The sequence below is a fragment of the Typopeltis vanoorti genome, chromosome 3 (genome assembly GCF_054136105.1).
Source record: "Typopeltis vanoorti isolate ZY-2024b chromosome 3, IOZ_Tvanoo_1.0, whole genome shotgun sequence".
Lineage (NCBI taxonomy): Eukaryota > Metazoa > Arthropoda > Arachnida > Uropygi > Thelyphonidae > Typopeltis > Typopeltis vanoorti.
The window spans coordinates 103477415-103497650 of NC_143551.1; the positions used below are offsets into that span (position 1 = coordinate 103477415).

At 36.0% G+C, this 20236-nt stretch overlaps 1 protein-coding gene across 1 annotated transcript in view; it reads right to left on the bottom strand.

Moving 5' to 3' along the window:
• LOC150108436 (GRAM domain-containing protein 4-like) overlaps positions 1-20236 on the bottom strand; it is a 458431-nt gene that overhangs the window by 164780 nt on the left and 273415 nt on the right. The window contains exon 13 of the mRNA XM_090390467.1: positions 7541-7650. Within this exon, the coding sequence (XP_090246593.1) occupies positions 7541-7650 (110 nt within the window). The remainder of the gene's footprint in view (positions 1-7540; positions 7651-20236) is intronic.

A 20236-nucleotide genomic window follows, 5' to 3' on the forward strand; every position in this document is an offset into this window, starting at 1 on the left:
AGTATTTGTCCATAATCTAATCTCACTGCGAAGCATAAGCCCTTTGTGCTTATCACATAAACAGTGCACATGAAGCATAGCCATTGTTCATTTGACCTTTATGCTTTCCATATTTAAAATTATATTAATTGATAAATTAAAGTATTCAAAGTTATCTTAAAATTAATTAATTGTATTGGGCCAATTAAGATGAGCGCTGATGCACTATGCACTCTTAAAACTTTCATACATCAATAAAAATACAATCTCAGATCAAATTAACATGAATTTTGTAATGTGGGTTGCATAAGCCACACATGAGCTAAAAATGGGCTATGTTTCATATATGTGGCATAACTTTTGACACACTTATTGAATTTTTTTTTGACTAAATTTTAATAATGTAAATTTGTCACAGACATCATTCTAGTACTGATGAAAACAGAAAATTTAACTCTGATCAAATTTTGAACTGTACTTTATGTAAATAATTCTGAGAGTTATAAGAGCCTGCTGATCTAACATGTACTTGGTCACATGCATATGATGAAGTGCATTGCAGTAAATTTTGCTGATGAAACAGTCTGAAGTTCAAGACTGCCTTCAGACAAGAATGAAAAGCACACCTTACCATTACGATTCTGTTTTTAATCCCAAAACAATTTAAATGATAATAATTCCTTCCTGACTTAATGTGAGTAATGGGAAAATTAGCCAAAACACATTTATATCCACAGTACATAAACAAAAAAGTTCCAGGCTGTATCATCTTAAGAATATATAAGAATGTATAGTGACTCCATTCATATTGCAAAACATTTTTATGACTGTCTGCTATAAATGGTGCAATACGCATTCTATTTAATTATCTGGAATTAATTCTTGAACAACAAGCTTGTCATGAAATCATGACAAGAAATCTGAATCATGTCATGAAATTATCACATGTTGAATATCATCTGTCCAGGCTGCACATAAGTTTCTAATGGATTTTTTGACCTGCAGTGCTGAAATAAATTTATCAATTAATTCCATAAATTAATTCCTCCTGTTATGTTCTATCCTTACAGATTAATTGTTGGCTTTCTGATTTAATATATTGGGTTGGCAAATAAGTTCGTTCGGTTTTTCAGAGTGGAATGAAACACATTTTATTTAATATATATATATTATACATATATATATATTATACATACTAGTCAGTTATATATTGACCCTCGTTATCAATGACCTCTTGCCATCTATCCACCAACTTCATTATGCCGTGTTCATAAAACTCCTGAGGTTTACTGGCAAACAACTGATCCAGGTGTCTTTTGACAGCTTCCTCATTATTTTTTACTAAGTATTTAAGGAAATTACAACGTCACTAGGATATACATTGAAATAAATTTTAATATACTTCAATATTTCGGCCAATTTGCCATTTTCAAGAACCTTAAGAACAAGACACGTGCACGCAGGCACAACAAACAGTAAATGAGGAAGAAGCAGGAAGCTATTATTTCTCCTAAAGTCCTGATGGTGCCCGCTAGTGGGCAATGTTGTTATTCTTGGGCGATTGAGCTGAAGGTCTTCTGATGTGGGTTTCCCAAATTTGAGGCAGTCTCATGCAGCGAAATTTGTCGACGTTCGGATTGTTTCTTAGGGCTGAAGCTGATTCCATGAAAAAGCCTTTCATACTTGTATTTACTACGGTGTACTGTCGTGGCTTGCTTCCACCGTATTCTATGGTAGGTATCCAGTGCGTGGTCCGCAAGACCAGAGTGGCTGTACTGGTGAAACCTGATGTAGTCCTTGTGTTCTGAAATTCTGATATTGGCTGTCCTGCCTGTTTGGCCAAAGTAGGACAGCTTACAGCTGCAAGGCACCTGGTATACACCAGGAAGGGATGCCAATTTTTTATATGGTCTGTAACAAGAAGTCATGTTTTGTTTTGTTTTTTGTAATTTTTTCCGAGGTGCCTCGGATATAGGGTATGGTGATGGATTTAGAGTAATCCTTGTTGTGAGGGGGGGGGGGGTTGTAGGTTTCAATATTTTTTTGATTTTTTTGGTAGGGGTAGCCATTGGCTGAGAAAGTGTTGAGGATGTGGTTTAGTTCTGTGGTTAGGGCATTGTCATTTGAACAGATAAGTTTAGCCCTGTTGTGTAGTGTCTTAATGACTCCATATTGTTGCAAGGAGGGTTGGTGGGATTGTTGGTGAATGTATCTGCCTGTATGGGTGGGTTTTCTATAGACTGAGAAAACCAAGGTTCCATCAGGGTGGCGGGTGACTAGTGTGTCTAAGAAAGGAAGGCAGTTGTTTTTTTCTTCTTCCAGGGTGAATTTGATTCTGGGGTGTTGGTTGTTTATGTGTGTTAGGAAGGAGAGGAGTGCATCAGAGCCATGTGGCCAAATAGCGAATACATCATCAACATAGCAAAGCCAAACAGTTGGTTTTTGTGGGACAGAGTTTAAGGCTTTCTCTTCAAAAGTCTCCATATAAAAGTTGGCCAAGGGTGGGGGAGAGTGGAGAACCCATGGCTGTCCCCTCTATTTGTTTGTAGAATTTTCCTTACCAAACAAAATAGCCCGAGTTCATTGTGAACTGAAAAGGGCTGTGATATCAGGAGGAAATTTAGCTTGGATTAGCTCAAAGGATTCTTTGAGTCGGACATTTGTGAATAAGGAGGAGACATCAAAGCTGACCATTATGTCCCACAAAAACCAACCATTTGGCTTCACTATTGATGATGTGTTTGCTATTTGGCCACATGGCTCCGATGCACTCCTCTCCTTCCTAACACATATAAACAACCAACACCTCAGAATCAAATTCACCCTGGAAGAAGAACTGCCTTCCTTTCTTAGACACACTAGTCACACGCCAGCCTGATGGAACCTTGGTTTTCTCAGTCTATAGAAAACCCACCCATACAGGCAGATACCTTCACCAACAATCCCAACACCCCCCCCTCCTCACAACAATATGAAGTCATTAAGACACTACACAACAGGGCTAAACTTATCTGTTCAAATGACAATGCCCTAACCACAGAACTAAACCACATTCTCAACACTTTCTCAGCCAATGGCAACCCCCCCCCCCCCAAAAAAAATCCAAAAAATATTGAAACCAGTAAACCACAACCCCTCGGTTGGGCAACCGGCAGGCGCATCACTGATGTTGAAATCTCCAGAATGGAATTTGGTAAACCACTTTTGGCATACGCATTCTGTAGGCACCATCCCCATATACGCTGCATATTTTTTTATGGGCCTCTGCAGCTCATTTGCCTTTTTTGAAATAAAAAAGGCAAAATATGCCAGTAATGTATATTATTTCCTTCCATTTCTAAAAATATGTTACACACATGCAACTGAAGTAGGCTAAATGAAAATTCACTGAAAGGTTATGTGAAATGCCGCCTTTCAACTGCGCAATAGCGTTGCACGATAGCGCAACAACAGCGACAGGCAAAGCGGCGTAAACTTGTAGTAACGCACATAAACCAAACAAACTTATTTGCCAAACCGATATTTTTAAAATTACTAATTACTCAAGATATTTACTATATTCTTAGCTTCCCTTTCTATATTGCCTTCATGATCTTTGCCTCCTTTCATGGTACTCAGCCTCATGTCTAACCTTATTTACTGGCCTCCAAAAAAACAAAGATTCCATTACTTTGTGATATGTTTCCCTTCAACATTCTTTCCATGACTTTTGTTTAATTCACTTTATATATGAAGCAGCTATCCTACATTTTTTTCTATATATTGTCCTTGGCACACATTCAGTTCATTCTAGCATCCTTGTAAGTTCAATACAACCTTCTCTAGATTACGTCATCTAGGGATTTTTATACCCCCCCCTACAAAGTCTAGTTCGTGTTTGTAAATTCTTTCACTTTTTACAATAATACTAGAAATTTTTGTCTGCAGTTTACACCAGAAATGTTTTTTTTTCTTCTTTCAAATATTGCTCTCACCCATGAAAAGTTACTTGCAAACCTATTTTGCACCATGGGTGAGTTTTATTTATTTTTTCTATTTTTAATGTATTTTTTATATAATCCAGAAACCCTGCTCTAGAGACAAAACACAGAACTTTTTCAAGCCACTACAGGCCTCAGTAAGTTCTCAGTAAGAGAACCTTGAATTCTTTTCAAAAATTTCCTATACACTTTTCTCTTTAGTGAGATGCTGATTTTTGTTCTACTCAAAACTATATAGTGATCATTTCCTATTTTGATTCCTTGACAGGCTTATTTGATATCAATGTCAACAATAATGTAATCAATAAGATTATGTTGTATCGTTTCCATATAAATTTATGCATCTCTTTACATTGGATGTCAGTAACAACCAGTCCAGTTCATGAAGGAAATAGAGATGCATGATTATTAGCACTTATTTTATTATTTTTTTTTTTTTCAAATTTTCCCCCAAAAGATTTCTCTATATTTGGAATTCATTTCCTTCTCTACTATTTAAATCTTCAAAAGCAACTTTTTTCCTTTTTCCTTTATTGTCGTTTGCTTTTTCTAATGACCTAAAAATTCTCTGCCTTCACCCCCCCAGCAGTGGGACCACAGATGTCCATTATTCAATTTCTTATTTAAAAAAAATAATAATCTGCCTGCACTGTTTTACTCAAAATTTGCTTCCAATTCAAGAAGTATTTTTTTAATGCTATGGCTATTTTTTCATTCTCCCAATCCCTACTGCATGAATAAACTGAATAAATCATTCTTATACTAGAATATGAAGAATCAATTTGCAAGCTTCTGATCCAATGGAAAAAAATCCATACCTTTCAAGCATCAGTAGATATATAACTGGTATATTGAGCAAATGTGAAGGAATGGGCAATTCATGATTTAGACCAAACCATAATCTATATGGGCTAAAATCATATGCATTTTATGTTATGATTATGTCTTTTAAATACATACTCAAATACCTGTGCAAAGCTCAAGAGCTTTAAAGTAGTGGTAGAGGGTAATATTTTCAATACTTGCCCCCCCCCACCCCCCAATGGCTTTGTATCTTCTTTGGTATTTACGTTGTCAATCTGAAAGTCATTCAAGTTCGTTATTTTGTTCTTCCAATGATATAAACCAAGTACAATTTAGAAACATGCCACATACCAATTAGCATAACAACAGATATAGTTTAAAAAAGAAGTACACTAAAACATTTCACTCATGATTAAATAACAGATATCCACATTGTAAACATATTTTTTATTATCAAAATGGATTCTCAATTTCATTCTCGTATACTTTCTTGTCATTCTGGTTGTATTCCTGAGGCTTTTCAATTTCAAGAGTTTTCTCTTGGTTACAAAAGTAAGTTATGCTTAACAAGAATTATATTCTTATTTTTATCTTTTACTTGAGCATGAAGTAACTTCACAACTAGACTATTTGCATATGGAGAGAGTTGACATCAAATTTAGGTTTGAGTGATAAAAAGATTATACTTTCCTGTTAATTATAATATATTTCTCAAGTTCATATTGGTTTTTCTTCCATAGTGAGCAATGTAAAAAAACATGCTATGTTTGATGAATTGTTATTGCACATCATGCTTTACAGATATCAGCAATACCATAGGTAAAATACGTAAACAGTGCACTCATCTCCCAAGTTTATCTGATTCATGATATCAGCATGTGCTAAAATAATGGTATAGACATCAACTTCTATTAAAACAATCATTCTATATCAAGTCATCATTCTTCAAAAATGTTACACATGCCGACCTTGAATATGGTGCACATTATGTTTTTAAATTCCTGCTAAGGACCTGTATTTGCATGCAGCCATTGTTATACCATTTTTCAATCACTGATTCCATAACAGTCAGCTTATATGCACTGAATGTCTATTTTTGCCATCTAACTTATTCTGTGCACACTCTCCGGAAGAAGCGTACAAAAAGATATATGAAACTAGTAGCAAACTGTAGTCCTAATAAAATAGTTTTCTCATATTCCAATTAGTTATATGATCTATACTCTGGAACTCTGAAGAGTGTGAAGGTCAAAGTCAGCAAGATCATCATATAAACCCCACTGAAAATATCTAAAAATATGCTCTCTCTCAGGTCTTTGGGTATCACATACAGAATATATGTTATAATAAATTTAGTTTAATCCTTTATCCAAGTGTAAGCAAACACTTGGTTTGCACCTGAAAATATCTTCAGGACTGGGGTAAGGTAGTGCAACACCAGGCAACTCGGAGCAAAGGTGAACCAAGCTCTCATCACTCCTTGTTTCAGTATCTCCCATAATGCAAAGCACATCGCCTTGCAGACATGTATACTGCTATGCATCAAGGGAAGGGCACTACCCAGACTGGTTTCAACCTTTATTGAGGTCTCGTCAGTGGAAGGCAGACCCAAACGTGGAGATACTAAGGCAGAAGCAATAGGAGAGGTCATCTTAGCATTGCACTACCTTACCTCAGTCCTGAAGATATTTTCAGGTGCAAACTTTGTTTGCTTACACTTGGATAAAGGATTAAACTAAATTTATTATAGTCTAACCAAGTGAAAAATAAACTTCCAACATCTTCCTCTAAATCCACAGTAATTCAATAATAAGGTGGTACACCTGTTGGCAACTCCTATAGGTAAATATGACCTCTCCTATTGCTTCTGCCTTAGTATCTCCATGTTTGGGTCTGCCTCCCACTGATGAGACCTCAATAAAGGTTGCAACTGGTCTGGGTAGTGGCTCTTCCCTTAATGCATAGCAGTATACATGTCCGCAAGGAGATATGCTTTGCATTATGGGAGATACTGAGACAAGGAGTGATGAGAGCTTGGTTCACCTTTGCTCGGAGTTGCCTGGTGTTGCACTACCTTACCCCAGTCCTGAAGATATTTTCAGGCGTAAACTTTGTTTGCTTACACTTGGATAAAGGATTAAACTAAATTCATTATAGTCTAACCAAGTGAAAAAACTACCAACATCTTTCTCTAAATCCAAAGTAATTCAATAATAAGTTGGTACACCTGTTGGCAACACCTATAGGTAAATATGACCTCTCCTATTGCTTCTGCCTTAGTATCTCCACCTTTGGGTCTGCCTCCCACTGACAAGACCTCAATAAAGGTTGAAACCAGTCTGGGTAATGGCCTTTCCTTTAATGCATAGCAGTATACATGTCTGCAAGGAGATGTGCTTTGCATTATTGGAGATACTGAGACAAGGAGTGATGAGAGCTTGGTTCACCTTTGCTCGGATTTTCCTGGTGTTGCACTACCTTATCCCAGTCTTGAAGATATTTTCAGGCGCAATCTTTCTTTGCTTACACTTGGATAAAGGATTAAACTATTAAACTAAATTTATTATAGTCTAACCAAGTGAAAAATAAACTTCCAACAGAATATATGATATCCAAATTTACATAACAATTCTTTCAGTATCTCTAAAATAAAAAGAAGTATTACATATTACAAATAAAAGACTACACAAAATAAAAATAGACAAATAACTTTTCTTCAGGATTATGGAAGTTTTGGAGTTAAAACTTCAAAAAACTAAGATCCATATAACACTTACCTAATGCAGTAAATAGCTTGTTGGCAGGGAAGACACAAGAAGCAAGAAATCCAGCAAACAGCACTAAAAACAAATGAGCAGTAACGTCTGGCTGTTGCCAAAGAAATAAACTAGAGGAGAAATATAATATATATATATATATATATATATATATATATATATATATATATATATATATATAAATGAAGAAAGATTCAACTAATTACAATTATGAAATGGATATAACATTTGTAATGAAAATACTTTAAATGAATACCATGAATTTCAACTCATCCGAAAATACAGTGTATATATATATATATATATATATATGTATTTTTTTTTAAAAATAGATTTAATGACTTAAAAACCGAGATTACTTATAAAGATTTAATAAGATTTATACAACTAGTTTCGGCTTATAATAGCCTTCATTAGGTATTCTTAAAGGAAGAGAATAGTAATAAACATTGAAGTATCTAAAAACTTAAAAATACAGGTAAAATATCGCCACACATAATTGATACATAAAAAACATTGTATTTTTTCAAGTTGTTCTAACAGACGTGCCATTGTTTATTGCAAGTATGCGTGCAGACTCACGTGAACGCCAATATTGAATAACTGCAGCATGGCTATCTGGGATGTTATAACTTAAATTGTTGTTTAAGTGGACAGGATTCAGAAGGATTTCCCTTGATTCTATAATTTTTCTCTCAAACTCATTATCAGAGCGAACAATATTTTCTGATCTATCCCAGCAAACAGAGTGGCATTGTTGATCATCATTAGGATTATTTGAAAAAAGAACATGACTGGATAACGCAGTTGCATGTGATCTTTTGTAAGAGATGTCTCTTTTATGCTCTTCTATACATTGCTCAACAGATTTGTTAGTTTGTCCAAAATAAGGGATACTGCAATCGCACCATAATTTATATACACCTGGATATTTTAGGTTGTGATAAGGAGACTTTGGATGACTGATTAGAGAACGGATTTTTGGAAGGGTGGTGAAGAACGTCTTGATGTTATATTTTTTAAGGACTTTTGCTAATTTGTTAGAGACTGTGCTAATATATGGGATGGAGATGCTGCCTTTAAAATTACTAGTTCCTGTGGTGCACTGTCTAGGAGGATCCAGAAGAAATTTCTTAATCGTTTTTTCAGAGTAACCATTTTGTTTAAAGATAAGCGAGAGTTGATTTATTTCTTTTTGTAGTTCATCTTGTTCATTCAAGAGAGAGCGTGCTCTGTGTCCTAAGGTAGATATAGTTCCAAGTTTTTGTGGTGGAAAATGATGAGAAAGATTATGCAGATATCTACTGGTATGAGTAGGTTTTCTATATATAGAGATCTTTAATCTTTCAGAGCAATGTGTAAGCATGACATCCAGGAAAGGCAAGGAGTTATTATTGTCTAGATCAGCAGTAAATTTTATATTAGGATGTTGGATGTTAAGATGATTAAGAAAAGCTATGAGAGATGTGTGCCCGTGATTCCAAACAATGAAAATATCATCAACATATCTTTTCCAAACTTTCCGTTTAAATGAGAAGGAAGATATGGCTTTCGTTTCAAAATCTTCAAGGAAGATATTAGCTAGAACTGGGGACAAAGGATTGCCCATTGCCAGGCCTTGTTTTTGTTGGTAAACGGTAAACGATTGCCCATTGCCAGAGAAATATTATCTGTTGGAGGTTTAGCATTATTTATAATCAAAAACACCACAGATTTTGTTTCACATATAAAAGATATTCCCATCAATGAAAATGACATTCTAGCAAGTTTTGACATTATATCTTTGTTTACTAACGTTCCTACAGATGAGGTACTTACATTACTAAAGGACAAATTATCCAAAAAAATGTTTGCTTTAATAAACATTGCATTCATTCTGGTTACTTCAAATATCAGGACTTCGTTTACCAACAAAAACAAGGCCTGGCAATGGGCAATCCTTTGTCCCCAGTTCTAGCTAATATCTTCCTTGAAGATTTTGAAACGAAAGCAATATCTTCCTTCTAATTTAAACCGAAAGTTTGGGAAAGATATGTTGATGATATTTTCATTGTTTGGAATCACGGGCACACATCTCTCATAGCTTTTCTTAATCATCTTAACATCCAACATCCTAATATAAAATTTACTGCTGATCTAGACAATAATAACTCCTTGCCTTTCCTGGATGTCATGCTTACACATTGCTCTGAAAGATTAAAAATCTCTATATATAGAAAACCTACTCATACCAGTAGATATCTGCATAATCTTTCTCATCATTTTCCACCACAAAAACTTGGAACTATATCTACCTTAGGACACAGAGCACGCTCTCTCTTGAATGAACAAGATGAACTACAAAAAGAAATAAATCAACTCTCGCTTATCTTTAAACAAAATGGTTACTCTGAAAAAACGATTAAGAAATTTCTTCTGGATCCTTCTAGACAGTGCACCACAGGAACTAGTAATTTTAAAGGCAGCATCTCCATCCCATATATTAGCACAGTCTCTAACAAATTAGCAAAAGTCCTTAAAAAATATAACATCAAGACGTTCTTCACCACCCTTCCAAAAATCCGTTCTCTAATCAGTCATCCAAAGCCTCCTCATCACAACCTAAAATATCCAGGTGTATATAAATTATGGTGTGATTGCAATATCCCTTATTTTGGACAAACTAACAAATCTGTTGAGCAATGTATAGAAGAGCATAAAAGAGACATCTCTTACAAAAGCAACTGCGTTATCCAGTCATGTTCTTTTTTCAAATAATCCTAATGATGATCAACAATGCCACTCTGTTTGCTGGGATAGATCAGAAAATATTGTTCGCTCTGATGATGAGTTTGAGAGAAAAATTATAGAATCAAGGGAAATCCTTCTGAATCCTGTCCACTTAAACAACAATTTAAGTTATAACATCCCAGATAGCCATTCTGCAGTTATTCAATATTGGCGTTCATGTGAGTCTGCATGCATACTTGCAATAAACAATGGCACGTCTCTTAGAACAACTTGAAAAAATACGTTTTTTATGTATCAATTATGTGTGGCGATATTTTACCTGTATTTTCAAGTTTTTAGATACTTCAATGTTTATTACTATTCTCCTCCTTTAAGAATAGGAGATAGAATACATCAATGAAGGCTATTATAAGCCGAAACTAGTTGTATTAATGTTATTAAATCTTTATAAGTAATCTCTGTTTTTAAGTCATTAAATCTATTTTTAAAAATGTATCACAACAACCGAGTTGAAGCATATAATTACACATATATATATATAAATATATATATTTAGAAAATGTTATTTTCTGAGGCACTGTCTCCTTACCATATGTTAGCAACAAATCAGGACAAATTGTCCAATTACTCCTGTAGAATGGTATAAGTGGGTCAAACTGGGAGAAATTTCAAAATCTGTGAAAAGGAACATAGGTGATGGTGAAAATAAGAGAGACAAAAGATGTGGACTGGTAACACATCCTTGCCTTGTAGGCTGAATGGAACAGACTGAGACTTGAACATTCACATTTATATTAATTGAAATTTAATATAAGTGGGTGATGAATCTAAAGATCTAGGAGTGATGGCAGAGGACCAATGAATTGAAGTCTAGAGGTCTTATTGCTAAGGTGACTAAGTCACCATATTGTATAGCTGTAACAATGAAGAGAACACAAACTTGTATAAATAAAGTTATTCTTTACTCTACAAGGCATGTTGCCTGGGTTCCATGGAGATGAGGAAACATTCAAAAAGATTCCACACTAGGTAGCTAAGATATATTTGGCCACTAGAATTTTTCATGAAGAGAGACTGAAGGAATATGATCTTCAAAGTTTGAGAATAGACGTGAGGAGAGGAAATATGACAGAAACAGACACACAAAATAGATACAAGGGAAATCTCAAAAAAAAAAAATAGATACAAGGGAAATTTTGCAGCTTGGCAGGATGGGAAGAACTCAATAATTTCTGAAAGTTGAGTAAGGGTGGTTAGGAAGCACAGGCAAGTAATGAGAATCAACATTGCAAGTACATGAATCAGTGAATGTCTTCAAGGATAGGTATGGTAGGTATTTAGGGATTGCATGACTTATGAAAGGCCCTCATCAATGAGTCCCTGACTTCCTGGAGGGTGTCCATATAATCATAATAACAATGTATATATACGAAGCTGATAAATAATTGGAGATAGAATACTCCCTTGTATTATCATACTTGAGCTCACATTATGAAGTGGCAATGAAACTGACATCAAAATCAGATATTAAAATCAGCTCTTTATACAGAAGCCATTATACTCCTAAATAACTAGCTGATTTTCATTGCCACTTTTTATTCCTATTTTTCTGTGTTTGATTTTCATGTCTGAAGTTTGTCCAAAATAAATATGAATTCACTCTTTCTACTTTCCCATTTTCCTGCACAATGCTTCTTAGTGTTATTTTACATTCAGCATTTCTCTTCTCCCCCTCCAATGATACAGCTGGTTTCCTTCACAGAAAATGCAGACCTAGAAATTAAATAAACCAGCAGAAGTGTCCAGTGAAACTGGGTGATGATGAACCCAAGCAAAATTAATGAAAATATTTACTTCTTCTATTGATTCACCATTGAGAATGCAGTCGGTTTCTCAATGTTCTCCCTTATCAACACAGTTTGTCTTTTAATTGTTTAAGTTTCATATTATATCTATTATTGTAATTATTCAATTTAATTACTATATAATTAAACTGCTGTAACCTTTGCTGTAATTTTATTTATATGTATATATATTATATTGTTTGGCTTGGTTTTTGTATATGCATATTGTTTATGCATTTTTCTTTGTATGTATTTCTGTAACCTTTGACCTTGTGTATTGGCTCAATATGACCTTTGCTGTTCTTGTGTCAATAAACTACAAACCAAACAACCATCCACCAAAACTGAACTTTTATAATTCACTTCTGGGTGAAAGTCTTTCTGGTTTTATTTTTCACTCTGCTTTCATCTTTTATTATCAAATGCATTCCAGCATTCATAACAATCTTATCTTCTCATCTTGTCTTTGTTCCTTACCCCTTCTTTTTTTGCCATACAGGTCTTCTGTTAATAATTTAAGACATCTGACATTGCTATATTTTGCAGTATGTTCAGCCCAAAAATTAAGTTGAGTAATGAAGTCAGTATCTACATATAAACAAAATTACAGTTAAATGTCGAAGTCTCCACTTTGAATGCTTGTTGTATTGGATAATGTCATGTATTATCATATAATACTGGTGACCTTATCATTTGAGAAGGTATTCCAAATATCTCTGATAATCATTCCATTCCATTCTTCTGTGAAAAAAATTTTGTTTGTGAATATTATTGAGTTAAATTATTGATTTAACATATTATTTTGGATGTCAGTACCATGTTGTAAGAGACAGTGGTCAGAAAGCCATCCTCTTCAAACTAATTGAAATATTGCATATGAAGATACCTTGTGTCCTGCTTTTTATTCCTTAAGAACAGAAAAGGTCATACTGAGCCCAATACATAAGGTCAAAAGGTTACAGAAATACATAAACAGTCAAAGAACAATTGTAAACAATATGTGTACAAACACTAAGCCAAGCAATGTAGTATATACATATATATAAAATTACAGCAAGGTTACAGCAGTACATAAATAGTCAAAGAGAAATTATTAAACAATATGCATGCACAAAAATTAAGTTTAGTAATGCAGTATTCTACATATCAAAATTTGTACAAATTAATTCTTTGTAGAAAGTTAAACACATCATGCAATCTGTGTCTGATGACATCTACCTAAAGGTATATGACTTGGCTAGATAGGTAAAAATTTCATTCCTCTCTCATGTAAAGTGCTAGCACTCCATCAGAATATGACAAATAGTAAGATGTTATATATGCTTCTTGCAATTATGACTGCCACTGAACAATTAGCATTGACCTTATAAACTGTCTGTAGTCTGCAGTACTATCAAACAGTAGTACATGGAAAAAGGATTTAGCAGCTGCATCTGCAGCCTCATTTCACGTAATTCCAATGTGGCTGTGAATCCAGCACAATTGAACATCAAAATTAAGGATTTTCATTTTGTACAATAGGTGTACACCTCATACAGCACTGGATATGGATTATACATAGGAGAGGAGAAAGCCTGTAAAGAACTCAATGAGTCTGTATAAATTACATTTATGTGCATAAGTGCAAGCCGAATGGTATGCAACACTCTGCTGTATAATTAATGCAGTCAGGTGGGATCTGATTAGAGATAATGTCAGGAAACACAGCAGCAAAGGCAACACAGGTATCAGTCAGTATAGATGAGCAAGAAATCAGAGTAGGCTGTTCTGTGTGCATTAAACAGTTGCAGGTAGACAGATGGAGTATGAGACTTCTGTAACTGACAAAGTGAGATGTTGTAGGATGGAGTGCAAACCTGCCATGGAGGGATGCTGTTATGTTTGGTGTAGGCAATGTTGTCAATATTCCTCTGGATTCTATCCAACATCTTTTCGTACTTTTTAAAACCATGTGACCAAACCTGTGGCCTTATACAATGAAACAAGAATCTCCCTACTTCTACAAGTCAGTGTCCTCTGTATCACTCCAGAATTTGTATTTTCCTCACAATTTTGGCAATATGCCCTCTAAATTTTAGATCCTTATTCACCATCACCTTAAGATCTCTTATTTCCTACACCTCCAACAATATATCCCCACCATGCATAAAATCTACATCCCATCATTGTTTCCTAAATTTTAAAACCTTACTTTTCATAACAGTGAACTGGCATCCCCACTCCAGTGCTTATTCACTCGATCTATTCAATTCTTGTAAGACCAAAACATCTGCTTTGTTCCTCATAGTTCCTCCCAACTTTGCATCATCTGAGAACAACAACTGAATATCCCCATCAAAATCTTCCCAATATCATTAACATAGAAGTTAAATAGCAATGGCCCTAAAACAGACTTCTGAGGCACACCACTAGTGAATTTCCTCTTCTGTGATATTGCTCCCACATAAACAACTTGCCGATGCCTATCAGATAACCAAGTAATCTGTTGAAACCTTTAAATTAAAGATATCAAGAAATTATATACTTGGTTTAATCCTTTATCCAAGTGTAAGCAAAACAAAGGTCAAAAACAGTCTGAGTAGTGACCCTTCCCTTAATGCATAGTATTATACCTGTAAGGATATGTGCTTTGCATTATTGGATATTAAGGCAGATGATGTGAAGTCATTAGCTTCTATATATGAGTTGCTCCAGTCCTGAAAATAGTTCAGGTGCAAACTTGTTTGCTTACACTTGGATAAAGGATTAAACCAAATATATAATTTCTGGGTATCTTTAATTTATAGTATAACCAAGTGGAAAAACTTCCACTGTGTATCCATCTCCCTCATCCAATGCAGCTATCACCTAATTGTAATAAGTAAGTAGATAACTAAAATATGACCTCCCTTTAGCAAATCCATGCTGTCCATCAAAGATAATACCACTGTTGTGAACCCAATTCTGGATCCTGATTCCCACAAATGTAAGACTCATATTACACAAATATTTCAAGGCAGATGCCAACTCCCTGACACATTCATTCAAAATACACAGTGATATATCATCAAGTCGCACAGCCTTATTAACATCAAGTTTGTTTAATTCCCAATATATACAGGGTGTTCGGGATAAATTTGACAGTTTCGTAAGGAAAAAGAAAATCTTCTTTGTATCTATTAAATTTAATGAATTGACAAAAAAACATTACAGGCAGAGTTAATTACAATACTATCAACAAGATTTACTCAAAATAACCACCATTAGCATCGATCACAGCTTCAATTCTGCTTCGGAACCTCGAACAAGCTGATGCTACAGTCTCCCTGGGAAGGGCCGCAAAAACTGTTTTAATTTTATCCATTAACTGGGCTTTTGTATTACTGGAAGTGCGATTGGTGTCTTTTTCAACTGCGCCCCATACAAAATAATCCATGGGGTTAAGGTCTGGGGAGTTTGGAGGCCAAACATTTGGACTGGTGAAGTCGTAGAAATTTTCAGACAACCATTTTTGACTTTTCCCAGAGGTGTGGCAAGGGGCCGAATCCTGCTGCCATACATACGGCCTACCATTGGCTACCCTTGTTATCCAGGGCTTGACTACAGTTAGCAACTCCACGAACAAAGCCCGAATTCCAATGCCAGGGTTCTTCAACACCTGTTCCTGCAGATTTGCGAGGAATTCTGCTGTACGAACGCAATCAGATCGTCTGCTAGGGATCTTTCTTCTTGCTACATCCTCGTAGTCACCATTGCAAGTCTCTAGTTCATGCCTGATTGTTTTTACTGTATTCAGGGAGCATTGGGCAGCAGTCATAATATCCTTATTTTGATGGCGGGCACGAATCATCATGATACAAGTTATTCTCTTCCATGATTCAGGTGGGTTCCAGCTATCCATCCTTTCTGACATCTTGTATATGAATGAAGAAGGGTCCAAACTTTTAAATGAAGAGAAGTGTGTGTTAATACATGTAACTTACGGAAAAATATAATTAATTATAAATATGTCAAATTTATCCCGAACACCCTGTACCTCTAGCTCACTCACAGTCAGTCTCTCTTCCTCCTCATCTTCAACTGCTCTCATACTCTCCATGATGTTACATTCACAAGTATGGAGCTTTATGAACTGCTCATTAAATATCTCAGCAATATCCTCAACAGCAGTTGTTCTTATACCATTTTCTCTAATCAATGTCATCTTACCATAATCGTTATTTTTTATTTATTTATTTATTTATTTTTTTTGCTGGCTATATATTGAAACTCCACAGTTTTTTTTCTTGGCTTCATTAGCTAACTGCTGCTCATGCTACACTTTAGCTACCCTTACAAACCGAGTCACCCTCCTGGACTGTTCGTTGTACTCCTCATGAAATTGACCATTACCATTTATATTATATTGCCTCCATAATTCCTTATTTTTCTGGATTGCACAGGCTTACCCTCTTCATTCATCCATTTCACACCTACTTTATTTAACCTTCTGACCCTTGGAATACATTTAGACATCACTTCTACTAGTTAGTTCTTGAATATCATCCAAGAAGCACTGATCTCATTTCCACCCAACTCCACATTCCATACTACATCTTCAAACTGTCTCCTGAGTTTCTCATAATCACCAGCCTTGTAGTTTAACATATAACATTTCCTCACAGAAGTCCTCACACTGCTGGCAACAATACAGGTAATCACTTTGTGGTCACCACAAAATTTGAGGTGTCAAATCATTCTCCAATGTATGAGAATGATTTGACACCTCATTTATAATAACATTCTCTGATGAGATGATCAAATCCATGACCCTCAATCCTCATGTGTCCCCTGCTACATACTACCTGAGGTAGTTGTCCCTCAAAAACTTGAGAAACTCGTTTTCTTTATTTCAGTTGCTATCTCATCATCCCATTCTATATTGTCATAATTAAAATTGCCCATAACAATCATCCTTTTCTTATTTGCTTGGCTAATTTGATTATATATTTCATGGTCACTACCATCCACATTACTAGGTCTCTAACAACATCCAACTAAGTATTTCATTGTATGCAACTCTATCTCACACCATACTGACTCAAAACTACAGCTATTATTTCCCTCTTGCATCTCAACTTTGTATAGACATAACTTTTTTTCTGTCATCAATAGCATTCCCCCTCCCTTTCACCCTTTCTATGTTCATAAAATATATCATATCCTTCCATTTCTATTCCTGTCAGGATGTCATCCTCATCTTACCATGCTTCACTTATTCCAACAAAATTTGGTGAACAAACTCAATCAATGCAACCATTTCATTTGCCTTTGTTCCTTATCAAAAGACAGGAATTGCAAAGTGTTTAATTCGACAAGTAATTGATCAACTCCCCATCATTTACAGGAAGAACTCTAAAATATCAAACAATATATGACAGAGAAGAGTTTAGGAGGAGGGCCATAATCGCAAATGACGTTATGCACAGGTTATGCAGACGGTGTAGTGTGGAATTTGTGGACGTGTGGAATGAGTATGATGGGCGAAAGGTTTATACAAGATGGATGGATTGCATTTGAATGGATTTGGTGTGCAGAGACTGGAAAAAGGGTTGCTGAATGAAATGAAAATGGACCAGGGAAACTAGAACTAATAAGGAGGGGTGAGAGTGGATATGCGGACATCAGTGAGACAGTTGAGTGTAAGAATGTATATAATGTACTCGAGCCAGTACAAAGGACAAAAAATCGGAATGAGATAGTTAGAATAACGCATCAAGATAGGAGTGGGAAGGGATCACTGCATTTCATGTATACTAATGCCAGGAGTATTAGGAACAAGAAGGAAGAATTTTTGGCCTTCATTGGCTCTCCCTGGCCACAGGTTATTGGAATTAGTGAAACATGGCTGACGGAAGATGATAAAGTTAGTGGGATAGAATGTGTAGGTTATAGTGTGTTTAGGAGGGACAGAGAGAATAAAATGTGTGTGGGGGGGTGTTATTGATGAACTGCAGCCAAGGAGAACTGAAGTTGTATCGCAGGATAGTGAAAAGAGCTCATTTGAGGCTATATGGTGTGAGATTGAGACTGGCAGAATAAAATATACAGTTGGGTGCTGCTATAGACCAGGTGATGGAATAGATGGTATGCATAAACAAATTGATGAAATGAGTGGAAGGAGGGTAATTATTATGGGGATTTCAACTATGGTAACATTGATTGGAAGGAGGAGAGGACACATGTAAGGAAGGAAATGGATTTTATTCAATTATTAAGGGATAACTATCTGAGACAGCATGTAATTGAAAATACTAGGGATGTGAGAATGCTTGACCTGGTAACAGCATCTGAGAATTTGACTGTTATGAATATGACCATGTTGCCACCTATTGGTGAGAGTGATCATATAAGGTCTTGACCTGAGAGGTGGCTAAAGGTGTGGAATTTTCGATTAAGACAGGGTATATGTGGAATTACCGTGGTAGCAAGCATGACAAGCTTAGGAGATTGCTTGGATTAGTGCCGTGGCATGTACAACTGCAAGGGCTGGATGTCGTTACAGCATACGAAGTGGTCAAGAAGCATTTACAGGAGGTTATGGCTGATTGTATAGCTAGGTTTCAAATAGTAAAACAAGTAGGGGTTAAATGGATGAATAACACCATTAAGCTTGAGCTGCAAAAAAAGAAACAACTGTGGAGGGAATTTAAAGAAAGAGGTGACCTACAGGCACACGAACGGTATAAAGTGCAGGCCAGAAGGGTAACGAGTGTGGTAAAAAAAGCAAAAGCAGATTATGAAAGGAAACTAGCTATGCAAGCTAAAGAGAATCCCAAACAGTTCTTTCAATATGCTGCAAGCAAGAAAAAAACTGTACACGGCAAAATGATTTTAAGGAATGACGATGGTAAGGAGGTCACTGAATCAGTCGATATAGTGAAGTTACTGAGCTAGCACTTTGCAAAAGTATATCATCCAGGTGGTGACATTAAAAAAAATGAAAGAACCATTAGTTTATATGGGAATTGTGATGAAGTGGAGATGAATAGTCTATTAGAGAACCTTAATGTGAATACATCTGTGGGATTGGATGGTATACCGGCACGGGTCTTGCGTGAAGCAGCTAAAGAATTATCAGTGCCCTTGACCATGTTGTTCAATCTGAGTCTCGGGTTTGGTTTAGTCCCGAAGGTGTGCAAAGAGGGGAAAATAGTTCCACTGCATAAAGGAGGATCCAAGACTTCAGTTGCAAATTACCAACTGATCAGCATATCAGGAGTCGTTGTCAAGGTCTTGGAGAACATAGTCAAGGGTAAAATACAGGAATCGATTGATGAAAATGAGATACTGTACGGGGGACAGCATGGCTTTGTGAAGAGTCGATCATGCCTCAGTAACTTGCTCAAGTTTTATAACACGGTGACGGCTGAACTGGATAAGGGTAATGGGTTTACAGTGATACTGCTGGACCTGGAAAAGGCATTTGACAGGATACTACATGGAATTCTAATCCCTGAACTACAACATATGGGAATGGATATAGGGTTGGTGAGATGGATAGGTGGGTGGTTGATGGAGAGATATCAAAGAGTAGTTTATTCAGGAATAGAGTCCAAAAGACGGCCTGTGACTAGTGGTGTGCTGCAGGGTTCTGTTCTTGGACCACTGCTGTTTAATTTCTTCATTAACTATATAGGGAAGGATCTAAGAGGAACAGTTCATTTGTTCGCTGATGATGCAAAGATGGGTAGGGCAATAGTGAATGCAGAAAATGTCAAAATCTTGCAGGACGACTTGGATAGATTGGAGTTCTGGGCTAAGGAGAATGGATGCCAATTTAATGTGACAAAATGTAAGGTTATGCATTTTGGGGTGAAAAGATTAGCAGCAGTATACCACATCGGTGGAACTGTACTCCAGGAGATTCATGAGGCCAGGGACTTGGGAGTGTGGTGGATAGGGAGATGAAGTTTAGGGGGCACATTACAAAAGTAGCTAAATCAGCTTCATCAACTCACTTGGTTGATGAAAAATACCTTGACAATAGAGCAGAGAAAAGCAAGTTATTGTACCTCTGTACCGAGCCTTGATAAGACCTCATCTCGACTACTGTGCCCAGATTTGGTCACCTAGGTTCCTTCTTGATGGGGAGGAGGTGGAG